This window comes from Bufo bufo, chromosome 7, assembly GCF_905171765.1.
Source record: "Bufo bufo chromosome 7, aBufBuf1.1, whole genome shotgun sequence".
NCBI classification, from domain to species: Eukaryota; Metazoa; Chordata; class Amphibia; order Anura; family Bufonidae; genus Bufo; species Bufo bufo.
Window position 1 is genome coordinate 125,121,235 of NC_053395.1, and position 26,951 is coordinate 125,148,185.

General features: G+C 43.6%; 1 protein-coding gene and 1 non-coding gene across 2 annotated transcripts in view; both read right to left on the reverse strand.

The window, feature by feature from the left end:
- Positions 1 to 296: 296 nt before the first annotated feature.
- Positions 297 to 26,951, reverse strand: part of LOC121008786 (carboxypeptidase O-like) — a 278,938-nt gene continuing 252,283 nt past the window's right edge. Inside the window, exon 10 of the mRNA XM_040441480.1 lies at positions 297 to 568. Within this exon, the coding sequence (XP_040297414.1) occupies positions 297 to 568 (272 nt within the window). The remainder of the gene's footprint in view (positions 569 to 26,951) is intronic.
- LOC121009108 lies at positions 14,810 to 14,895 on the reverse strand. Its single transcript, XR_005780702.1, has one exon. It is a non-coding gene; the product is annotated as a small nucleolar RNA SNORD71 (small nucleolar RNA).

Below are 26,951 nucleotides of genomic sequence, written 5' to 3' on the forward strand. Positions count from 1 at the left end.
TTGCCTATGCACACTCCAACAGTCTGAGCCACCAGAGAAGCCTGCGCTTTTTCCTATAGTGTACAAACATGGCCACAGCTGCTGAACTGCAAAGTGGTCATAACCCCTAGATATGAGCAGTATATAATGTGAAGGAAAAATGAATCAAGCCAGCAAAGAAGGCAAAATGGATAATCACAATACATTAGTCAGTGCCTTATATTAACTTGGTTTACAGTACATGATAAATGCTATTTGCTGAAGTAACAAAAGTCCTTTAATGTATATCGACAACATGCAAGTTATTTTCAGTAATATCAATATATGGAATAGTATGTGCCAATGACTGCTGAAAAACTCAAATTAATCCACAAAGCTCCAGAGAAAATATTTGATGCACTATTAAAATGTTTTTCATTTAGATAGTTGACAATGGCCATAATGCCAGCAGTAGCCTCTTCACATGTAGGTTGAATCTGATGTTCAGGAAGAATAAATCCATAAGTTCCATTATCTCTTAGCTCAAAGGTGTATGAAAAAGGAATTCCGAGATCTGTGGCCCAATCCCTAGATGAACCAGAGTTATTATCTGTATAAAACAATAAGAAAGGTGTAAGTTCAAGCATTATACTTATACATAGTTGATGATCTGAAGTTGATTTGTTCAAATATCTCAATTATAATGCTGTTTCCATACTGCATTAAAATGTATTGACTGCGTGGAGCCAAAGTTCGTCTTGCCCGAAGTCACACAAGAAGTTGGTGAATTACTACTGCGTCTTTAAAAACTATTTAAAATAGAAATCCGAAGTGGGCTTTGGTACTGGCTAGTTCCTCGGTACCCAAGTCCACTTTGGATTCCTATTTAAAAGTGTTTTAAAGATGCATATATGAATACAGTAGTAATTCACCGAAGTATCGCGCAACTTCAGGCTAGACAAACTTTGGCTCCACAGAGCCAATACGTTTTAATATAGAAACAGCATTAAAATCGAAGAATTTAAACAAATCGACTTCGGATCTATAATCCGAAGGTCGATTCGCTCAAGCCTAATTATACTATTTACTTTCCTACTTTCCTTTAGAAATAAGAGTACAACATAATTAAAAATAGTTTTCTTACAAAATTAAAAGGACGGTAAAAAAATACAGATTGGTGGTAGAAAGCCTTTTGCACTTTCTGTGACTCCTATTCAAAATGGTGAAAAATGTAAAGGGTCGCTGAGGATTTTCTGAAAACTTTTGATATATCATAGTGATATATCAAAGGTTTTGATCAGTAGTGGTCTGAGTGCTGAGTCCACCACCAATTCGTAGAACAAGAAAAGAGAAACGCTTGCATATCACACTCTCTCCTCACTACAGTAGAGAGTGAGACAGGCCCATAAACTGTCTATTGAGTCTCAATATATATAAACTAGTGGTCGGCTCATAAGAAGTCAGGAAATCTCATTTATTCTATCACTTAAAATAGCAACAATATCAAAAAATGTTATAACAATCAAACAGAAATGTTAAGAAGGCGCCTTAAAACCATTCATGCATTCTGAATGGCGTTCAAGACGGATCCGTTTTGGCTATGTTAAAGATAATACAAACGGATCCGTATTGAACGGATGCATGTGGTTGTATTATCTGAACGGATGCGTTTGTGCAGATCCATGACGGATCTGCACCAAACACCAGTGTGAAAGTAGCCTAAGGTAAAAAGTACTCTTTTGTACAATGGTACAGCCATCTTAATTTGGGAATATACACTCACCTAAAGAATTATTAGGAACACCATACTAATACGGTGTTGGACCCCCTTTTGCCTTCAGAACTGCCTTAATTCTACGTGGCATTGATTCAACAAGGTGCTGATAGCATTCTTTAGAAATGTTGGCCCATATTGATAGGATAGCATCTTGCAGTTAATGGAGATTTGAGGGATGCACATCCAGGGCACGAAGCTCCCGTTCCACCACATCCCAAAGATGCTCTATTGGGTTGAGATCTGGTGACTGTGGGGGCCATTTTAGTACAGTGAACTCATTGTCATGTTCAAGAAACCAATTTGAGATGATTTGAGCTTTGTGACATGGTGCATTATCCTGCTGGAAGTAGCCATCAGAGGATGGATACATGTTCTCATTCTGTTTACGCCAAATTCGGACTCTACCATTTGAATGTCTCAACAGAAATCGAGACTCATCAGACCAGGCAACATTTTTCCAGTCTTCAACAGTCCAATTTTGGTGAGCTCGTGCAAATTGTAGCCTCTTTTTCCTATTTGTAGTGGAGATGAGTGGTACCCGGTGGGGTCTTCTGCTGTTGTAGCCCATCTGCCTCAAGGTTGTGCGTGTTGTGGCTTCACAAATGCTTTGCTGCATACCTCGGTTGTAACGAGTGGTTATTTCAGTCAACGTTGCTCTTCTATCAGCTTGAATCAGTCGGCCCATTCTCCTCTGACTTCTAGCATCCACAAGGCATTTTTGCCCACAGGACTGCCGCATACTGGATGTTTTTCCCTTTTCACACCATTCTTTGTAAACCCTAGAAATGGTTGTGCGTGAAAATCCCAGTAACTGAGCAGATTGTGAAATACTCAGACCGGCCCGTCTGGCACCAACAACCATGCCACGCTCAAAATTGCTTAAATCACCTTTCTTTCCCATTCTGACATTCAGTTTGGAGTTCAGGAGATTGTCTTGACCAGGACCACACCCCTAAATGCATTGAAGCAACTGCCATGTGATTGGTTGACTAGATAATTGCATTAATGAGAAATAGAACAGGTGTTCCTAATAATTCTTTAGGTGAGTGTATATAAAGCTGTGTGAGCTAGTCAGCAGCCAATATCTGTAGGGCTTCTGAGAGCATGGGGTGTGGTGGATAGTGTTTGATAATGGATCAGGTTCAGAAGAATGATGTTGAAGGAGGGTAAGTGGGGAATACTTAGATTAAGGGATGTGATAGGCCACCCTAAAACCATGTGTTTTTTCAGGAAGTGCCTAAAACTGTGGATTAGAGAAGATCAAATCAGTTCACAACAAGCTGGGTTTGTTACAAACTTCCTAAAGTTTCGTCCAGAAGACAAACCTGAAGCTTTTCAGGCTAGCTTTGGATGATTCTGACACAGAGCCATTACTTCACATGTCAATGGGAAACAGCACGAGAGTAGAAGAAGAGGATGCTCACATGACTCTACAAGGAAGTGGGAGGAGGAGGGGCTTGCACTGGCTGACAAACAGCCTAGATGAGACCAATCAGTGCTGCAGCAGGCAGGGAGGTACCCTAGCAGAATGAACCAAACGTTCTTCTGTGTTGGGCTGTGAACGAAGGTGGATGGGTGTTGCAGTGTCTGACAGAAAACAATCTTAGGGACAGTGTACAGTGACAGGAGCTGAAGCTGGGTGTGCATGGTAGTGCCTTCTAGCTGCAATTACTGCATTATAACACAGCTGTAGCTTCTGAACCTCAAAAGCAGCTACCTGCAAGAACATTCCCCCCCCCCCCCCATTTTAAGAAATACAGTTTTTTTTTTTTTTTGGGTGGGAATAAGCTCAAAACACCTGAAATAGAAACATTGAAACATAGAATGTGTCAGCAGATAAGAACCATTTGGCCCATCTAGTCTGCCCAATATACTGAATATTATATGAATACTAGCCCTTGGCCCTATCTTATATGAAGAATGGCCTTATGCCTATCCCATGCATGGTTAAACTCATTCACTGTATTTGCAGCTACCACTTCTGCAGGAAGGCTATTCCATGCATCCACTACTCTCTCAGTAAAGTAAAACTTCCTGAAATTACTTTTAAACCTTTGCTCCTCTAATTTAAAACTATGTCCTCTTGTAGCAGTTTTTCTTCTTTTAAATATTCTCTCCTCTTTTCCCTTTATGTATTTAAAAGTTTCTATCATATCCCCTCTGTCTCGTCTTTCTTCCAAGCTATACATGTTAAGGTCCTTTAATCTTTCCTGGTAAGTTTTATCCTGCAATCCATGTACCAGTTTAGTAGCTCTTCTCTGAACTCTCTCCAAAGTATCAATATCCTTCTGGAGATATGGTCTCCAGTACTGAGCACAATACTCCAAATTAGGTCTCACTAGTGCTCTGTAGAGCGGCATGAGCACCTCCCTCTTTTTACTGGTAATTCCTCTCCCTATACACCCAAGCATTCTGCTAGCATTTCTTGCTGCTCTATGACATTGTCTGCCTACCTTTAAGTTTTCTGAAATAATGACCCCTAAATCCCTTTCCTCAGATACTGAGGTTAGGACTGTATCACTGATTTTATATTCTGCTCTTGGGTTTTTACGCCCCAGGTGCATTATCTTGCACTTATCAACATTACATTTTAGTTGCCAGATTTTTGACCATTCCTCTAGTTTTCCTAAATCCTTTTCCATTTGGTGTATCCCTCCAGGAAAATCAACCCTGTTACAAATCTTTGTGTCATCAGCAAAAAGACACACCTTACCATTGAGGCTTTCTGCAATTTCGCTGATAAAGATATTAAACAATATGGGTCCCAGAACAGATCCCTGAGGTACCCCACTGGTAACAAGACCATGGTCTGAATATACTCCATTGACTACAACCCTCTGTTGTCTGTCCCTCAGCCACTGCCTAATCCATTCAACAATATGGGAGTCCAAGCACAAAGACTGCAATTTATTGCTAAGCCTTCTATGTGGGACAGTAGCAAAAGCCTTACTAAAGTCTAGATAAGCGATGTCTACTGCACCTCCGCCATCTATTATTTTTAGAGGTGGGACGAATCCAATTTTTTTTCGAATCCAAATCCGAAAAGGTTCTCAAATCTATCGAATCTTTCGAATCTCGAATCCTACGAATCCTGTACATAAGAATTGTGTGAACGGTGTTAGAAACAAAGTGATCAAAACACTTATGGGGGGATCTGTGGATGACACTGCTATGGGGGGATCTGTGGATGACACTGCTATGGGGGGGATCTGTGGATGGCACTGTTATGGGGGGATCTGTGGATGGCACAGTTATGGGGGGATCTGTGGATGGCACTGTTATGGGGGGATCTGTCGATGGCACTGTTATGGGGGGATCTGTGGATGCACTGTTATGGGGATCTCTGGATGGCACTGTTATGGGGGTGATCTGTGGATGCCACTGTTATTGGGGATCTGTGGATGGCACTGTTATTGGGGATCTGTGGATGGTACTATTATGGGGGATCTGTGGATGGTACTGTTATGGGGGATCTGTGGATGGCACTGTTATGGGGGATCTCTGGATGGCACTGTTATGGGGGATCTCTGGATGGCACTGTTATGGGGGATCTGTGGATGGCACTGTTATGGGGGATCTGTGGATGGCACTGTTATGGGGGATCTCTGGATGGCACTGTTATGGGGATCTCTGGATGGCACTGTTATGGGGGATCTCTGGATGGCACTGTTATGGGGGATCTCTGGATGGCACTGTTATGGGGGATCTCTGGATGGCACTGTTCTGGGGAGGATCTGTGGATGACACATATATAGCATCTTATGCTATGTGCCATCCACAGATCCCCCCCATAACAGTGTCCCTGCAGTGTGAATGACCCCAAATACAGGGGCTGGGGGCCGGCATCTGGATTAGGAATGACAGTGGGGACCGGTGCAGTCCCTGTATCCAAATTCACCAGCCCCGCTCACTGTAGTATAATCTTATGATCTAACTTGCATTGTTAAGATATAATAATCCATCTGTATTACTTACAATACAACATTAAGTTCCATAGCAGAGAGGAGGGAGGAGGCAGGCTGGGAGGACGGGCTGGCGGCGCGTCACTCACTAAGTCACGCGCCTGTGCCGCCTGTTTCATTCATAAAGTGGGTGGCGCAGGCACGTGACGTTGTGAGTGATGCGCCGCCCGCCCTTCCTCCCGGCCTGCCTCCTCCCTCCTCCCTGCTACGGAACTTAATATTGTAATGTAAGTAATACAGATGGATTATAATATCTTAACAATACAGGTTAGATCATAAGATTATACTACAGTGAGCGGGGCCGGTGCATTAGAATACAGGGACTGCACCGATCCCCGATGTAATGGATTCGTCGGATTCGAATTTAGTAAATGAGGTCGGGATTTGAGTCCACGAATCCCTGGAATCAAACAAGATTCGAGGGATTTGTGGATTTGACGGATTCGTCGTCCCACCTATAAATATTTTACTCACCCAATCAAAAAAATCTATAAGATTAGTTTGACACGATCTCCCTGATGTAAACCCATGCTGTTTTTCATCTTTCAATCCATGGGATTTTAGATGTTCCACAATCCTCTCCTTAAGTATAGTTTCCATTAATTTCCCCACTATTGATGTCAGGCTTACTGGCCTATACTTGACCCTACTACCTTTCTTGTGAATGGGCACAACATTTGCTAATTTCCAATCTTTTGGGATGACTCCTGTTACCAGTGATTGGTTAAATAAATCTGTTAATGGTTTTGCTAGTTCACTGCTAAGCTCTTTTAATAGCTTTGGGTATATCCCATCAGGCCCCTGTGACTTATTTGTATTCATTTTAGACAACTGACTTAGAACTAGAGTTGAGCGGACACCTGGATGTTTGGGTTCAAGGGTTCGGCTGAACTTCACAAAAAAGCTCGAGTTCGGGACCCGAACTTGACCCGAACATTGAAGTCAATAGGGACCCAAACTTTTGAGCACTAAAATGGCTGTAAAAATGTCATGGAATAAGCTAGTGGGCTGCAAGTGCCATCAAAATGTGGTTAAGAGCATGGCAAGTGCTCTGCAAACAAATCTGGATAGTGAAATGACTTTAAATAACATAAAATACGTAAAAATAAAAAATAATAATCTTGATCTAGGAGGATGAGGTCCATATGGAGTAGGAGGTTGAGGAGGCGGTGGATGTGGTGGTGTATGTGTAAGCGGCGGTGGAGGTGGAGGAGGTAACCTACACTGCTTTTTGGTTTAAATTATTATTATTTTTTTTTTAATTAGTGTACACCACAAAACATTGGGAAATATAACCTGTGATAACCCCCTCCAGTCATGCTAAACACACGTTCAGACAATACACTGGCTGCAGGGCAGGCCAGCACCTTCAAGGCGTAAAGGGCAAGCTCAGGCCATGCACTCAATTTGGAGACCCAGAAGTTGAAGGGGGCAGACCCATCATTCAGTACGTGTAGGCGTGTGCACACATACTGCTCCACCATGTCGCACGTCCTCGTGATGTCCACGGTCCAATGGATATCTTCTCTATCAACTTTCGATGTTCTTTTATGCGCCTACCATGCAGATCACAGGTGGTGGGGAATCAGGGTTTCAGGCCGGAGAGGGAGCCTGAGAAAGGGATACCACATCCAAGGGAGGTCAATGGATGAAATAGAATGTAATCGAGCGGAAATGTGGGACAAAGTATTGAAGCATAAGCTTCCAAGTTAAGGAAGGGGCGCGCAGCAATTACCCACTCCAGACTCGGGAGGAAGGGACGATTAATAACAATACAGGACTCTTAAGATGCCCTGTTATTGGAATGATTAATAAGAAATGATAGGGGGCTGGGGAGGATGACGTGATGACGTGAGACGTCACGCCTTCCCCTCCTCCCGCTGTTCGGCTGCCCCGCTGATCGCCGACTCCTGACTGTGGCGTCTCTGCTCTCCTCTCCAGCTTACCCAATCGGAGTGAGCGTGGATCGATCCTCTGGGCTTGACTGTTTGGTGTCTCTCCTCCCTCCACCCGCTCCCTCCACCTGCCTTCCTCGTGCTGCTTAGGACTGAGTCTCCCTCCTTTTGGGAGGGAACACTTCTCGCCCCAATTTTTTGTAGAAAAAGCGCATCGGATACCAGGTGGTAAAATCATCCTTGAGAGACAACCACGGAATTTTCTTGCTAAAATGCTCATTTCAAGAGATAGAGATATGGTACTAAGAAGGGCGAGGGAATGTCCCTCTGTGGTATACGACGGAAACAGACTGGCCTTTTTCCCAGCTTTTTCAAAAGAAGTACAAGAAAAAAGACGTTCGTTTATTACTGTGAAAAAGATCCTAAGAGAAAGGGGCATCAAATATTCACTTATTTTCTTGGCCAAATTACGGATTGTCTTCAATGATTCAACTCTCTTCTTTGATACGCCAAATAGAGCCGCGGACTGGCTTGAACAAAATAATATGTGATCTAATTATCTAGGGCTTTGAGGAGAATAAGAGCTTGCAGATGACGTTCTTTATTTTCTCTCCTCCTGGTTAAATAGCGGGGAGGTGATGAGCAGGCGGGGCGGGGGGAGGGATGGTCATAAGTGAGAGATCTGCTTCAATTGCTGTGGATTATTCGGTTTGGGGGGGATGGGAGGGACTGGGCTTGGATTGACTGCGATGCGTCTAGTGTGGGGAAGGTTGGTACCTTTTGTATTCCCTCCTTTTTTTTTTTTTTCTCTCCTTTAATTTTTATATCTAATGTCTATCAGAATTATTACTTGGAACGTTAGGGGTCTGGGAGATAAAAGAAAGAGACAAGCGGTTTTTGACTGGATGCGTAGTATACATCTTCCAGCAATTGTATGTTTGACTGAAACACACCTCACCGGGGAAACCTCCAAGTTGGCCACCAGGGGATGGGCTGCGCACACGTACCATTCTACCTTTTCCAGCCACTCCAGGGGAGTGACTGTTTTTGTTCATAGAACAATTAAATTTTTGTGCGAGGCATCATCTGTTGACCAACAGGGGAGATATGTATTCTTATACTGCAGGTTGGCGGGGAAGATGTGTATTCTTGCATTGTTAAGATATAATAATCCATCTTTAGGCCTTTGTCTTTATTCCACCCCCTTTTTCCTTCTCAGTACTTAATTCCCTGTTAACATTTATGGACAAATGGCCAGAATGCCCTACACTGATTATTGGTGATTTCAACTGCGTAATTAATCCTGCGACAGATAGGGTTTCTATGGGTGTCGAAGGAGGGGCCTCCGTCCAGGGGTCTCCCTTGGTATGGTTTTGCTCTGAGGCTGGGTTTGAAGATGTCTGGGGTAGCCTGGGTCGGGGGAAAAGGGTTTTTTCATGTATTAGTAAATTAGGGAAATCAATGTCCAGAATAGATCATGCTCTGATCAACAAAAAATATGGCAGACATGTAAAACGTATGAAGTATGAAACTAGGTCATTCTCGGACCACCTACCACTACTCCTTGAATTTTGCCTGACCCATGATAAACAAATAGTAAGGCTTCCTTTCAGATTGAACCCCTATTGGTTGTCAATACTAAAGAATCATGATACAATACATGGGGAAATTTTGGGATTCCAATTATGGGTCAACTAAAATTCAGGTAGTATGGGATACCTTTAAGGCCTATATGAGGGGAATAATGGTTAGTAGCATTGCAAATCTGAGAAAGCAATACGGGGAAAATGAGGAAAATTAAAAAAAAACAAGCCTCCTTAGCTACACAAAATTTCTACATAAATCAGTCAGAGGAAAATAGGGAAATAATGCAGAAGACCACACAAGCATACTCTAACTTCTTGCTGGAAAAGGCTCAACAGAGTCTATTTTTAAGGGCCAAAAATATTTTACAGAGTCGGGGCGACCAGGGAAACTCCTTTCCAGAGTGATCTCGAGCCAGGACTCTAAAAAAAATATAGACAAAATATGATTGGCCAACGGAATGACCGTGACTGGTCAAGACTCCATAGAGGAGGCTTTTCTCGACTACTTTTCAGACATTTATAGAGCCGATGGTAAGATCACGGAGGAAAGGATGGACTCTTGTTTGGATGATATTGTTTTCCCTACTATTACGGTGGCCCAAAAGAAGGCACTTGAGGTTGATCTCTCTATTCAGGAGCTTGAAGGGGCAATTAAATTATGTTCGGCCAACTCTACCCCCGGTTCAGACGGATTTCCATACAAATTTTATAGCAAATATAGGGAGGTTATTTTCCCTAAACTCCTGGAGGTCTTTGCTGAATCGGTGGCAGAAGGGAACTTGCCTGGCTCAATGATGGAAGGTGTAATAATTCTAATTCTGAAAAAAGATAAGGACCCCACAGATATGGGATCTTATAGACCGATCTCATTGCTGAACACCGATGTAAAACTCCTTGCAAGGATTTTGGCTTCAAGACTTTCTGGGGTCATCTCCTCCATCGTCCATCCAGATTAGAACGGCTTTATTCCAAAGAAGGGTACGCACCATAACCTTCATCGTCTTTTTGCTACAATACAGGCTCCTAGGGAATTAGCTCGCTCCATCCTGTCTTTAGATGCCTCTAAGGCCTTCGACAGGGTGGAGTGGCGTTTCCTCTGGAAGGTGCTGGCCAGGATGGGCTTTGGGGAGAGATTTATAAATATTACTAAATCTTTGTATAGACACCCTACAGCTAAGTTGAGTCTTAATGGGAGCCTCACTACTAGTTTTGATCTAAAGAGAGGTACCCGCCAGGGTTGCCCACTATTTCCCCTCCTATTCGATATTTATATTGAGCCCCTGGTGTCGGCCATTAGGCAAGATGCCTAAATCAAAGGGTTCGGAACATTAAGAGAGGAAGATCGTATTTCCCTATATGCGGACGATGTCCTTTTCTTTATAGATGATACAGAAATAAATGTTCCAATAATTATTTGTTTGGTTAAATTATTCGGTGAGGTATCAGGCATTTAGATATAAATTGGTCAAAGACAACTCTTCTAACTCAGTTAGACGTTGTCGACACATTTCAATATCTGGGCATGATGATATCCCCCAAGGTTGAAAACCTTGTAGAACTTAATCTGATTCCATTGATAACAAAAACCAGGGCAAAAGTAGGGATCTGGTTGAGACTCCCTCTATCTAGAGCTGACCGAGTCTAGCTGGTTAAGATGGTAATTCTACCTTAATTTCTCTATGTTCTTAGAAATATACCTATTTGGATAGAGGACAAATATTTTAAACTTCTGGAAAGAATAATTAATGACTTAGTCTGGGGAAGAAAACGAGTGAGACTCAAACTAGAATATCTATATAAGCCTCTGGAGTGAGAGGGCCTAAACCTCCCATACTTCAAAGGGTACTTTATGGCAGCTCAGTTATGGACGTGCAATGAATGGCCAAATAGTACATCTCTGAGCGGCCTAGTAAGAGCCTCCATGCACAACAATATATTTACGCTGTTGGAATCCGGGCAAATGATTAATAAAGAGTGGGGCTATAAAGAGACTATAAAATCACTTCTGAAAATGTGGGTTATCACTAGAGGATGGTTGGGGGTAAAGGGATCACTTATATTCACGCCTCTTTGGCACAATAAGCACTTACAGACTTTAGATGGTATAGCAACCGATCAATTCTGGCAAAAGAATGGGATTGTATATATGACTCAGGTTGTTAAGAATAAAGAAATTAAGACGTTCGCGGAACTATCATATAGTGTACAGAACCTCTCATGGTTTAGGTATTTCCAGCTTAGGTTGGCACTTTCTAGCTTGGATGTTAAATCACTATTAGAAATAGATACTTTGTCTCCACTAAATGAATGGTTAGGGAAGATATCACTAGGAAGGAAGATTTCAAATATATACAAACTACTAATTAAGTCACGTTTTTCCGAGACACAATCACCAGGACAAAGGGCCTGGGAGATGGACTGTCCAAATATAAAGCTGGTGGGATGGGGGAGTATCTTTTCTAATCCAGATATACTTTCTCACAATTTTAATCTCGTTCTAACACAGTTTAATATTTATCATAGATTATATGTTACTCCCACTTTGTTAAACAAGTGTGGATTAAGAGATACCTCCAAGTGCCCTCGTTGTGATAATGAAGGAGCGGATTATCTCCACATGATGTGGCTCTGCCCAGGTCTGGTAGCATACTGGAATAGTATTAAAAATCTCCTTACTCACAAACTAAAAGTACGTATATCTCTTGACCCACAATTGTTCTTACTGAACGATCTGTCCACATTAACTATCCATAAATACCAAAAGATTCTATTGGGTAGAATACTACTACTGGCTAGATTGTTGATTAGTCGAAGTTGGTTTGCACGCCATACTCCAGAAGTAAATAACTGTATAAATCTGGTTAATAAGATCAAAAACTATGAACGGATTCTGTATAAGCATAGAGGCGGATTAGAAAAATGTAATAAGATATGGGAAGGTTAGAAGTTCTGATAGGCCTTTATGCTGAATTTAGTAATGTGTTGCTTTTTTTTTTTTTTTTCTTTCCTTTCTTTCTTTTTTTCGTTCCTCTTACTCTTCTCTCTTCCCTTCCCCCTACTCTTCTTGAGGGGGGAGGGGGAGGGAGGACAGTGGACGCATCGCAGGTGGAGGTGGGGGTGGGGAAACAAAAAAAAAAAGAAAAAAAATGATAGGGAATGTCACTGGGGTATTTTGGATTTGGAAAAGTTAGCCAGGAGAGGCTCTGCTGCCGCTTTGTTGACTCTAGATAACTTCTGCCTGATCGCACGTCTCTGTGATGTCCATCATCCATTTGGATATCTTCTCTATCAACTTTCAATGTTCTTTTCTGAGCCTACCATGTTGATCACGGTTATCGGCGAATCAGGGTTCCACGCCAGATAGGGACCGTGAGAAAAGGGAAAGGGAGACCTCATCCAAGGGAGGTCAATGGATGCAATGGGATGAAGCGGAAATGTGGGACAAGTTATTAAAGCAGAAGGATCAAATGAAAGGGCCAATTAACCCTTTCATGACCAAGGGTCATTGATGCCCCAGTGTCCAGGTCAAAATTTACAAATCTGATATGCGTCACTTTATGTGGTAATTGCTTTGGAACACTTTTATTTATCCAAGCCATTCTGAGATTGTTTTCTCGTGACATATTATACTTCTTGATAGTCATACATTTGAGTCAATATATTTCACCTTTATTTATGAAAAAATCCCAAATTTATAAAAAAAATTGAAAAATTCACAATTTCCAAAATTTCAATTTCTTTGCTTCTAAAACAGAAAGTCATACCTAATAAAATATTTACTACTTAACATGTCCCAAATGTCATTTTATTTTTTTAGGACGTTACAAGGCTTAGAAGTTTAGAAGCAATTCTTCACATTTTTAAGAAAATTTCCAAAACCCACTTTTTAAGGACCAGGTTCAGGTCTGAAGTCACTTTGTGGGGCTTACATAGTGGAAACCCCCATAAATGACCCCATTGTAGAAACTACACCCCTCAAGTTACTCAAAACTGATTTTACAAACTTTGTTAACCTTTTAGGTGTTCCACAAGAATTAAAGGAAAATTTAGATAAAATTTCTAAATTTCACTTTTTTGGCAGATTTTCCATTTTATTAAATTTTTTTCTTTAACACATTGAGGGTTAACAGCCAAACAAAACTCAACATTTATTACCCTGATTCTGTGGTTTACAGAAACACCCCACATGTGGTCATAAACTGATGTAAGAGCGCACGGCAGGGCGCAGAAGGAAAGGAACGCCGTATGGTTTTTGGAAGGCGGATTTTGCTAAACTGGTTTTAGATGCCATGTCCCATTTGAAGCCCCCCTGATGCACCCATACAGTAGAAACTCCCAAAAAGTGACCCTATTTTGGAAACTAGGGGATAAGGTGCCAGTTTTATTGGTACTATTTTGGGGTACATATGATTTTTTAATTGCTCTATATTAAGTTTTTTGTGAGGCAAGGTAACTGAAAAATGGCTGTTTTGGCACAGTTTTTTTTTTTTTTTTTACAAGATTCATCTGACAGGGTAGATCATGTGCTATTTTTATAGAGCAGGTTGTTACGGACACAATGATATCAAATATGTCTACTTTGTTTGTTTGTTTGTTTGTTTCAGTTTTACATAATAAAGCAATTTTGAAAAAGAAATTATGTTTTTGCGTGTCCATTTTCTGAACGCCATATGTTTTTGATTTTTCTGCCGATCATCTTGTGCAGGGGCTCGTTTTTTGCAGAAAGAGTTGAGGTTTTTATTGGTACCATTTTTGGGTACATAGGATTTTTTGATCATTCATTATTACAATTTATGGGGCAAGGTGACCAAAAAATTGGCTGTTTTGGAACAGGTTTTTTTAATTTATTTTTACAGCATTTATCTGAGGGGTTAGGTCATGTGACAGTTTTATAGAGCAGATCGTTACGGACGTGGCAATACCTAATATGTATACTTTTTCTTATTTATTTAAGTTTTACACAATAATAGCATTTCTGAAACCAAAAAAATGATGTTTTAGTGTCTCCATAGTCTGGGAGCCATAGCTTTTTTTATTTTTTGGGCGATTGTCTTAAATAGGGTATCATTTTTTGCGGGATGGGGTAACGGTTTGATTGGTACTATTTTGGGGGTCATAAGCCTTTTTGATCGCTTGCTGTTGCACTTTTTGTGATGTAAGGTGACAAAAATGGCTTTTTTTACACATTTTATATATTTTTTAATTTATGGTGTTTATCGGACGGGGTCTATCATGTGATATATTTATAGAGACGGTCGTTACGGACGCGGTGATACCTAATATGTGTATTTATTTATTTTTTTATAGGAAAAAGCATTTTTTTTTTAATTTTAGATTTTTATTTATTTATTTATTTTTACTCTTATTATTTTCACATTTTTTTTTATCAAGTCCCTCTTGGATCTTGAAGATCCAGTGGGGCTGATGGCTGTACTATACTTTGCAATGCTCTTGCATTTCAAAGTATAATACAATCAGATGCCCTGTAGGTGGCAACAGCGGACGCTTTTGCAAAGTGTCCGGTTGCCATGGCAACCATCGGGCGCTGCAATCGCAGCGCAGCAGCCCCGATGGTGGAGAGAAGGAGCCCCCTCCCTCTATTAACCCCATGGATGCCGCTGCCGTGGCATCTATGGGGTTACAGCAGAGTGTCAGCATAGAGCTGACACTCTCTGCTGATGGCGGCGGCTCAGGAATGGAGCCGCCGCCATCACACACAGCAGGGGGACCGCACGGCATGGGGGCAGCGCTGGAAAGGGGGGGGCAGCATTGAGTGTGTCACGGCCAGCATTGAGGGGGCAGGAGGAATGTATGGGGCGGGGTGGGGGCGGACCGCAGGAGATAAGCGCTTCAGCGGCAGGCGGACACAAGGGGGGCTTGGAGGGGCACAGATGGGGGGCACAGATCGGGGGGCACGAGGACACATTACCTGATTTCAGGCTCTGATCTGCAGAGCGCAGATCAGAGCCTGAAATCTGCATTTTTTCACTGCCGCGATCCGATTGGTTAGTCTGCACAGACTAACCAATCGGATCGATTGTCGGCAAGGGGCCACTCTGATTGGTCCCTTGCCGACATTACTAGACACTAGACATTGCGTGACAGCAGCAGGACAGGGGCAGAAGCTTTAATCCAAGCGCTTTGCAGCGCTTGCATTAAAGAGCTGGCTTGACATCTATACACGTGGTAGCTGCAAGGGGTATGTGCAGCTATCACGTATATATACAGATTGCGGTCGTGAAGGGGTTAAAGACGAATTTTATAAATTTAAGTCCCTGTCACCTATGCAGAGCAGGGTTTTTCATCGCCAGAAATCAGTTAATGTCACCCACCAATGGAACAGATTATTTTAAAAAATTTCGGTCCCTATCACCTATGCAGAGCAGGGGTTTATTCACGGCAAAAATTTTAAAATGTCAACCCAAGAATGTAACAGAAAAATTTGTGAAATTTATTAACCTGTCTACTAGGTAGAGCAGGGGTATATCACACCCAAAAAGTTGGTAAATTTCACCCGAAAATGTAACAGAAAAATTTGTGATTTTTTTTTTCCTGTCTACTAGGTATAGCAGTGGTATATCACACCCAAAAAATTTAGAATTTCACCCGAAAATTTAACAGACAAATTAGTGAAATTGCGTAAAATAAAATGCGTACAAATTAAAAAAATAAAACTTTATTTATGAGGTGGAGGTCCATATGGAATAGGAGTTTGAGGAGGCGGTGGACGTAGCGGTGTAGGTGGAAGCAGCGGTGGAGGAGGACGAGGTAGCCAACTCTAGTTTTTGTTTTTAATTTATATATATATTTTTATTAGGGTACACTCCAAAAGAGTGTGAAATATTTAAACTACAAGAATGAGCAATTGCGCTGTAGTATAACAATGGCTGGTTAAGGCCGGTATACATGTCTATTCTGCATAAGGAACAGACAAGTCCTGTGGTATCCATGCCTGGTTAAATTTAATGAACGTGAGCTAAACACAAGCTCAGATAATACACTGGCTCCAGGGCAGGCCAGCACTTCCAAGGCGTAAAGGGCAAGCTCAGGCTGTGTGCCCAATTTGGAGACCCAGAAGTTGAAGGGGGCAGACCCGTCATTCAGTACGTGTAGGCGTGTGCACACATACTGCTCCACCATGTTGGTGAAATGCTGCCTCCTGCTAAGACGTTCCATATCAGCTGGTGGTGTTGGTTGTTGTGGCGTGCTGACAAAGCTTTTCCACATTTCGGCCATGCTAACCCTGCCTTCTGAGGTGCTTGCGTTGGCGACCTCTTCCTCCTCCTAAGCCTTCACCTTCTGCTTCCACTGTGCCCCAGCTGTCAGGTGGGAATGCCACCAGCAGCGTGTCTACCAGCGTGTGCTTGTACTCGCGCATCTTACGATCACGCTCCAATGAGGGAATTAAGGACGGTACGTTGTCCTTGTAATGGGGATCCAGCAGTGTGGCCACTCAGTAATATAGCACAAGTTAGAATCTGGCCAACTGGGCGGTCGTTGCGGAGACACTGCAGCATGTATTCGCTCATGTGTGCCTGGCTGCCAAGAGGCAACGATAAGCTGTCCTCTGTGGGAGGTGTATCGTCTGTGTCCTCTGTATCCCCCCAGCCACGCAACAGTGATGGTCATAAGCTGGTCTGGGTGCCACCCTGCTGTGATCATGGTTCCTACTACTCCTCCATCTCCTCATCCTCCACCTCAGCATCCCCCAGAACTGTGCCCTGGCTGGACAATTGTGTACCTGGCGTTTGTGGGTGCAGGAACCAACCCTCGGAGCCACTTGGGAAAGACTGGCCGGAAACCCTATGAAATGATCCCTCTTCCTCCTCCTCCTCCTCCTCCTGTGCCACATCCTCTTCCATCATTGCCAGCAGCGTTTTTTCAAGGAGGCATAGAAGTGGGATAGTAACGCTGAGAATGGCATTATTGGCACTGGCCATGTTGGCAGAGTACTCGAAAAAGCACAACAAGGAACACAGGTCTCGCATGGAGGCCCAGTCATTGCTGGTGTAGTGGTTCTGTTCCGCAGAGCGACTCACCCATGTGTGCTGCAGCTGAAATTCCACTATCGCCTGCTGCTATTCGCACAGTTTGGCCAGCATGTGCAAGGTGCAGTTCCACCTTGTGGGCACGTCGCATTTGAGGCGGTGAGCGGGAAGGCCGAAGTTACGCTGCAGCGCTGACAGGCGAGCAGCAACAGGGTGAGAATGCCGAAAGCGTGCACAGACGGCCCAGACTTTATGCAGCAGCTCTGACATATCGAGGTAATATTTAAAGGGAGTCTGTCACCAGCATTTCACTTTTTTAACCCTTCCCACAGCTCCCTAGCATGCTTACAGTTAATAAAAACCTTACCTCTTGCATCAATCCTGGACTTATAGAACCCTCAAAAACGATCTGTAATGACCGGCGTCACGCAAAGGGAGGGAAATGGGAAGGCCCTGTCCAAGGGAGAGGGAAAGATGGTGACCCCTGACTCACCTTGCGGCTGGCACCTGACTGCCCTGACGTCCCTAGACGGGTTCCTCACCCGTACGCCGATCACGTGCCTAAACCCTGGCTTTCCCTAAGATGAGCCCTATGTAGTGAACGGGGCGGTGGGATCACTAGTCCGCACCACTGACACTAAGAGGAAAACACCAAGGAGAGGACAGACAATACAGACAAACATATAATCCCAGGTGGGCGACAACAGCAGACCACCAAGGCCCAACAGGGATCCGGAGGGTAACGTTCTGGAACAACAACCAGGGAACACAGCTACACAGCTCCAGTGGGTCAGTATAGAAGTCCAGGCAGGAAGCTCTATATCTGGCAACCAGAGAAGTGAGAGATGGGAATATAAGGAGGTTGGGATTGCTGGACAAGAAACAGCTAAGGAGGAGAAGCTACGGATCCCTGAGTGAGCCAAAAAGGATTGCAAGGCAAACCCAGAAAGCTACCATTAATAAACAGCACTGTCTTTAGACATAGAGCGCGCAGCCACCCGCTGCGACTTCCTGACCCCCGGTATAACGGAGTCAGGCGTTGCTCTTGACACCCTCGCGACACGATCTTTATAAGATATGCAAATGAGGGCTCGCAAGTGCCCAGGGGCGGCGTTACTCTCTCAGGTGCCCTGCTTGCTCAGCCTTCTCATTGCGTCCCCCCGCCCCTTCCTACCCTCTGCCCGCCCATCCTTTCCCTCTGACCGCCTTTGTACTAACTTGTTATTCTGCCGATATCCCGCGCCAGCACCCTCATTCATTTGGCCGGCGCATGCGCACTGCGATGCCCATTCCTTGTATGGCATCACAGTAACTATTGCTCATGCGCCGGCTAACGACGCCGATGGACCGCCTCCTTTGTTGTGTTTTCGCGTCGCTATCCGGCGCATGCACAATAGTTACTGTGATGCCGTACAAGGAATGGGCATCGCAGTGCGCATGCGCCGGCCAAAGGAATGAGTGCGCAGGCGCGGGATATCGGCAGAATAACAAGTTAGTACAAAGGCGGTCAGAGGGAAAGGATGGGCGGGCAGAGGGTAGGAAGGGGCGGGGGGACGCAATGAGAAGGCTGAGCAAGCAGGGCACCTAAGAGAGTAACGCCGCCCCTGGGCACTTGCGAGACCTCATTTGCATATCTTATAAAGATCGTTTTGGATGGTTCTATAAGTCCAGGATTGATGCCAGATGTAACGTTTTTATTAACTGTAAGCATGCTAGGGAGCTATGGTAAGGGTTAAAAAAGTGAAATGCTGGTGACAGACTCCCTTTAAGGAATCTCGGCACCACCAAATTCAGCACATGCGCCAGGCTAGGGATATGCGTCTAACCGGCTAGTCCAAGAGCTGCTACGAGATTTCGCCCATTATCGCACACCACCAGGCCGGGCTTGAGGCTCACTGGCACCAACCACTCATCGGTCTGTTGTTCAAGCCCCGTCCACAGCTCCTGCACGGTGTGGGGTTTGTACCCCAAACAGATAAGTTTTAAAACTGCCTGCTGTCGTTTACCCCTGGCTGTGCTGAAGTTGGTGGTGAAGGTGTTACGCTGACTGGATAAAGAGCTGGTAGAGGATGGGGAAGCGGAGTAGGAGGAGGAAGCAACAGGAGGCAAACTGAAGCGCCCTGCAATCCTCGGTGGTGGAAGGACATGCGCCAAACTGTTATCCGCCTCAGGCCCAGCTGCCACTGCATTTACCCAGTGTGCTGTTAGGGAGATATAACACAGATGGCTTTGCGCAGTACACACCTGATTTTGTCTCCCACTTGGTTATGCAGGGAAGGGATAGCATGCCTGAAAAAGTAGTGGCGGCTGGGCACGACGTACTGTGGGACAGCCACCCCCATAAGGATTTTAAAACTCTCCATTTCCACCAGATGGAATTACAGCATTCCAAAGACCAGTAATTTTGAAATGCTGGAATTCAGGGCCAGAGATCGCGGGTGGGTAGGGGGGTACTTCCTCTTTCGCTCCAGTGTTTGGGAGATAAAGAGCTGAACGCTTCAGTGGGACATTGTGGAGATGCTTGGTGACCCAGGTGGTGGTGTTGCTGGTTGTTTTTGAGGTGTCTACTCCACTGCAGCTGGTGCTTTACACTTAGATGCCTGGTCATGCAGGTTGTGCTCAGGTTGAGAACGTTTATGCCTCGCTTCAGGCTCTGATTGCACAGCGTGCGAACCACTCGTGTCTTGTCGTCAGCACATTGTCTGAAGAACTGCCATGCCAGGGAACTCCTTGGAGCTGGCTTTGGTGTGCTTGATCCCTTGCTGCGGTGGGCAGTAGCAGGCGTACTGTCCAGGGGATGGCCACTCCGCTTTTGCACCCTGCTCCCTCTTCTGCTGTGCTGATTGCTCTGTGCGACCACCGCCTCTTCCTCCGAACTACACAGGTCACTGGCATGACCTTGATTCCATGTGGGGTCGAGGACCTCATCGTCCTCCACATAATCTTCCACCCAGTCTTCACCTCTGCTTTCCTTGTCGGTCTGCACATTTTCGAAAGCCCCAGCAGTTGGCACCTGTGTTTCGTCATCATCCGAGACGTGCTGCGATGGTCCTCCCATGTACTCATCTTGAAAGATAAGTGGTTGGGAGTCGGTGCACTTAATCTCTTTCACTTCTGGGGCAGGTCTAGGTGGATGGCCCTGGGAAACCCTGCTAACAGAGTCATCAAAAAGCTGAAGAGATTGCTGCATGACTTGGGGCTCAGACTGCTTGGCTGATTTGCAAGAGGGTGAGGTTAAAGACTGATGGATATCGGCTGCAGGTGCCAAATCTGATCTTCCAGCAGGAGACTGGGTGGGAAACAATGTGAAGGAACTGGAGGCAGTGTCAGCAACCCAATCTACTATCGCCTGTACTTGTTCTGGCCTCACCATTTGTAGAGCAGCATTAGGCCCGACCAAATACTGCTGAAGGTTCTGTCGCCTACTCGCACCTGAGGAAGGTGTTTCACTTGTGTGTGTAGCTGGCACAGATTGACCACGTCCTCTCCCTGCAACAGGAGCTCCACCAGCAGCACCAATACTGGGGCCACGTCCCTTATTTGACGCTCTTCTCATATTTCTCAAATTTAGGATCTTGCCCAAAATGGGTGTTTTTTTAATAACAGATTAGAACAACCGTATCTATCGCGTTTATGTCACAATGACAGATGCAGCAAAGACTGCAAAATTATAATTTTTTCCCTAAATAGGTGTTTTTTTAATCGCAGAATAGAACAACAGTATCTAAAGGGTGTATCTCACAATGACATACAGTCTTGTGAAAAAATTAGGACACCCTTTGAAAGCATGTGGTTTTTTGTAACATTTTTAATAAATGGTTATTTCATCTCCGTTTCAACAATACAGAGAGATTAAAGTAATCCGACTAAACAAAGAAAACTGAAGAAAAGTCTTTTCAAGATCTTCTGTAAATGTCATTCTACAAAAATGCCTATTCTAACTGAGGAAAAAGATAGGACACCCTTGCCCCTAATAGCGAGTGTTACCTCCTTTGGCTGAAATAACTGCAGTGAGACGGTTCTTGTAGTCATCTACCAGTCTTCGACATCGGTCTGAGGAAATTTTACCCCACTCCTCAATGCAGAACTTTTTCAGCTGTGAGATGTTTGAGGGGTTTCTTGCACGTACAGCCCTTTTCAAGTCACCCCACAGCATCTCAATGGGATTCAAATCTGGACTTTGACTTGGCCATTCCAGGACTCTCCATTTCTTCTTTTTCAGCCAATCTTTGGTTGATTTACTAGTATGTTTTGGGTCATTGTCATGTTGCATGGTCCAGTTCCGCTTCAGCTTTAATTTTCTAACTGATGGTCTCACATGTTCTTCAAGCACCTTCTGATACACAGTAGAATTCATCGTGGATTCTATGATGGTGAGCTGACCAGGTCCTGCTGCAGCAAAGCAGCCCCAAACCATGACACTTCCACCTCCATGCTTCACAGTTGGTATGAGGTTCTTTTCTTGGAATGCTGTGTTTGGTTTACGCCAAACATGTCCTCTGCTGTTGTGTCCAAATAATTCAATTTTGGACTCATCTGTCCAAAGAACATTATTCCAGAAGTCCTGGTCTTTGTCAACTTTATCGCTGGCAAATGTCAGTCTGGCCTCGATGTTTCTCTTGGAAAGCAAAGGTTTCCTCCTTGCACACCTCCCATGCAAGTTAAACTTGTACAGTCTCTTTCTGATTGTAGAGGCATGTACTTCTACATCAACAGTAGCCAGAGCCTGCTGTAGTTCTCGAGATGACACTTTAGGGTTTTTGGATACCTCTTTTAGCATCTTGCGGTCTGCTCTTGGGGTGAACTTGCTGGGGCGACCAGTCCTGGGCATGTTGGCAGTTGTTTTGAAAGCCCTCCACTTGTAGACTATCTTCCGGACAGTGGAATGGCTGATTTCAAAATCTTTTGAGATCTTTTTAAATCCCTTCCCAGACTCATAGGCTACTACAATCTTTTTTCTGAAGTCCTCTGACAGCTCTTTTGCTCTCACCATGGTGCTCACTCTCACTTCAACAGTCAGGAGCACACCAAACTAAATGTCTGAGGTTTAAATAGGGCAAGCCTCATTCAACATGCAGAGTAACGATCTACTAATTATGTGCACCTGGTGTGATATACCTGTGTGAGATCTGAGCCAATTTAAGAGGGAATACATGTGAGGGTGTCCTATCTTTTTCCTCAGTTAGAATAGGCATTTTTGTAGAATGACATTTACAGAAGATCTTGAAAAGACTTTTCTTCAGTTTTCTTTGTTTAGTTGGATTACTTTAATCTCTCTGTATTGTTGAAACGGAGATGAAATAACCATTTATTACAAATGTTACAAAAAACCACATGCTTTCAAAGGGTGTCCTAATTTTTTCACATGACTGTATGCAGCAAAGGCTGCAAAATTAAGTTTTTTACCCTAAATGGGTGTTTTTTTAATAGCAGAAAAGAACAACAGTATCTAAATTGTGTATCTCACACGTACAGATGCAGACAAGGCTGCAAAATTAAGATTTTTCCCTAAATGTGTTTTTTTAATACCAGAATATGACAGCAGTATATAACGCTTGAATTTCACATGTACAGATGCAGACAAGGCAGCAAATTAAGTATTTTGCCCAAAATGGGTGTTTATTTATTATCAGAATAGCACAGCAGTATGTAAAGGGTGTATCTCACAATGACATATGCAGCAAAGGTTGCAAAATTAAGATTTTTGCCCTAAATGTGTGTTTTTTTAATACCTGAATATGACAGCAGTATATAACGCTTGAATTTCACACGTACAGATGCAAACAAGGCCGCAAATTAAGTATTTTCCCCAAAATGGGTGTTTATTTAATACCAGAATAGAACAACAGTATCTAAATGGTGTATCTCACATGTACAGATGCAGACAAGGCTGCATATTAAGTATTTTGCCCAAAATGGGTGTTTTTTTTAGTTGCAATATATTTTTATTGAGTGATTTATGCAGTAAAATAAACACTGTGGACGCAGCCACATCATACAAAATAGTACATAAATTATGCATTTTAAATACTCTAATATACTTGGGCATAAGGGCAACTGCTCGGGTGCTGCCAACCTGGTACATTTATTTTGCTTAATACATTCAGTTGAGAGTAATAGAGGGCTTGTAGCAAATCCCATTTAGTATCAAATGTGACTATCCGCGTTAGCAGTAGTATACATGTATGTAGTTGCGTGCACAGAAACAACCGTACATGAATAAAAAAATAAAAACCAACAAACACCGTAGTACAGGCATATGGAAATCGTGCGCAGTGTCTTAGATTATCCATATGTGGGAAAATGAGGAAAGGGGGTGGTGGGGAGGAAAAGGGTGTTTTTTAATACCAGAATAGCACAGCAGTGTCTAAAGCGTGTATCTCTCACTGACAGATGCTGTCACGACCATGGTCATGGTCGTGACTCTTTGGTCGCATGCTGTTGTCAGTGGTTTCCTTTTGTTGTCAATCACAGGTGAGGGCTCTGTGTATGTTGCCTCACGTGTGGTTGCCGCTGGCAACATGATGTGGTTGGCAGTGTAGCAGCTGGAGCTGGTGGCTAGGCTGTTCTTGTTCCCCTTCTCCCTGCTGCTTGGCCAGTGAGACTCCTGTTCCTCCGTGCCTAGGAGGAGTAGGTAGTCTTACCCTCCTCCTAGTTCAGGGCCAGCCTGAGGGCTTCCAGGGACTATTAGGTTCCAGAGTATGAGCCCTCCTACCATCGGGGTCGGCTCATACGGCTAGGAGACAGGGTCAGTGTTAGGGACGCAATAGGAGGTGACCTGCTCCCTAATTCTGTCGTCCTGGCCAAGTAGCGACCGGACATCTTCTGATTATCGCACGGCTGAGGGTTTCCCCCATCCTCAGCCGTGACAGATGCAGGAAGGCCGCAAATTAAGTATTTAGCCCTAAATGGGTGTTTTTTAAAACCCAGAAAATTATTGAAGTATTTCAAGCTTAAATTGCACACTGACTAATGTGGCAGAGGCCCCAGATGGAGGGTATTGCCAAAAATGGGTGTTTTTTAAAACCCAGAAAATTATTGAAGTATTTCAAGCTTGTTTTAACAATAACAGATGCAGCAAAGGCTGCAAATTAAGTACTTTTTTTGCCCAAAAAGGGTGTTTTTTTTTTACTAACAAAATATGACAGCAGTATATAACGCTTGAATTTCACACGTACAGATGCAGCAAGGGCTGCAAAATTTAGTATTTTGCCCAAAAAGGGTGTTTTTTTTTAAAACCCAGAAAATTATAGCTCTATTTCTAGCTTAAATTGCACACTGACTAATGCTGCAAAGGCACCAGATGTAGGATATTGCCAAAAATTTGTGTTTTTTTAAACCCAGATTATTATTGCAATATTTCAAGCTTGGATTTAAATGTCACAAAAGCACATAAGCAGTGCTCGTGCACTGAGCTTGCATAAAATGGCCGCCGCCGCCCACCTAACTAACAGAAGGATAAAAGTTATTTTTCTCTGTCACTGGGCTCAGGGCAGGGTAAAAAGATTGTGCACTGCACCCACACAACTAAATCTATGTAGATAGCCGAGTTCAATTGCTGTTCTGATTAAAGTTTCTTTCCTATTCTCTCCCTCACAGCAGCAGCATCCTCTCCCTACACTAGTAACAGCAGAGTGACGTGCAGCGCTACGTGACTTCAGCTTATATAGAGGCTGGGTCACATGCTGGACTGGCCAATCACAGCCATGCCATTAGTAGGCATGGCTGTGATGGCTTCTAAGGGCACAGAATTAAACCCTTGTTGATTGGCTGCTCTGCAGCTTTTCAAAAAGCACCAAGAAATCGCTGAAAACCGAACCCGAACCCGAACTTTTACTGAAATGTTCGGGTTCGGGTCCATGGTCCAAAAATCCAAAATTTCGGTACGAACCCCAACTTTACAGTTCATATTCTTTTGCATTGAGCCGAACTTTGACCCATGACAGCACATGGACACACCCCTTACCCTATAAATAAACTCGATCTGGCCGCCATTTTACATAAAATTTTGCCAGTGTAGGGAGAAGTTGCTATGCAGAGCAGGGACAGACTGTTAGGCCTCTTTTTCCGTTTACAGGCCGATTTTTGCCTTCCGTATACGGTCCATATACGGAACCATTGATTTAAATAGTTCCGGGGAAAAAAACGGAATGTACTCCGTATGAATACCATTTCCGTTTTTCCACTCCGTTGAAAGATAGAACATGTCCTATTATTGCCCGCAAATCAAGTTCCGTGGCTCCATTCGAGTCAATGGGTCCTCCAAAAAACGGAACACATACGGAAATGCATCTATATGTCTTCCATATCCATTCCATTTTTGCGGAAACAGCTATTGAAAATTTTATGCCCATCCCATTTTTTTCTATGTTATTACTGTATTCTGTATATGCCATACAGAAAAACGGAGCGGAAAAACGGAACAGAAACGAAAACACAAAATGGAACAAAAGATCCGTTAAAAAATGGACCGCAAAACACTGAAAAAGCCAGACGGTCGTGTGAAAGAGGCCTTAGGGACATTAAACGCTAGCTAATAGGGCAACAAAAGTCCTTTTAAGGACTGGTATAGGTGTGCTATCGATAGGTGCGACATACTGAGGGGTAGAGATGTCGCGAACATCAAATTTTCCATTCGTGAACAGCGAACGCAAATTTTTGCAAATGTTCGCAAACGGGCGAACCGGGCAAACAGCCATAGACTATATGGCAGGCGAATTTTAAAACCCACAGGGACTCTTTCTGGCCACAATAGTGATGGAAAAGTTGTTTCAAGGGGACTAACACCTGGACTGTAGCATGCCGGAGGGGGATCCATGGCAAAACTCACATGGAAAATTACGTAGTTGATGCAGAGTCGGGTTTTAATCCATAAAGGGCATAAATCACCTAACATTCCTAAATTGTTTGGAATAACGTGCTTTAAAACATCAGGTATGATGTTTTATCGATCAGGTAGTGTAAGGCCCCTTTCACACAAGCGAGTTTTCCGCGCGGATGCGTTGCGGGAGGTGAACTCACAGCATCTGCACAGAATCCTGACCCATTCATTTCTATAGGGCTGTGCACACGAGCGGTGATTTTCACACATCAATTGTGCGTTGCGTGAAAATCGCAGCATTCTCCTCTTTGTGCGTTTTTCACGTAACGCAAGCCCCATAGAAATGAATGGGGTTGCGTGAAAATCGCAAGCATCCGCAAGCAAGTGCGGATGCGGTGCGATTTTCACGCATGGTTGCTAGGAGACAATCGGGATGGAGACCCGATCATTATTATTTTCCCTTATAACATGGTTATAAGGGAAAATAATAGCATTCTGAATACAGAATGCTAAGTAAAACAGCGCTGGAGGGGATAAAAAAATAAATAAAAACCATTTAACTCACCTTAGTCCACTTGTTCGCGTAGCCCGGCATCTGCTTCTGTCCCCTTTACTGAATAGGACCTGTGGTGAGCATTAATTATAGGTCAAGGACCTTTGATGATGTCACTCCGGTCATCACATGGTACGTCACATGATCTTTTACCATGGTGAATCACCATGGTAAAAGATCATGTGACGTACCATGTGATGACTGGAGTGACGTCATCAAAGGTCCTTGACCTATAATTAATGCTCACCACAGGTCCTATTCAGTAAAGGGGACAGAAGCAGATGCCAGCATCGCGAACAAGTGGATTAAGGAGAGTTACATTTAATTTTTATTTTTTTTAACCTCTCCAGCGCTGTTTTACTATGCAGTCTGTATTCAGAATGCTATTATTTTCCCTTATAACCATGTTAT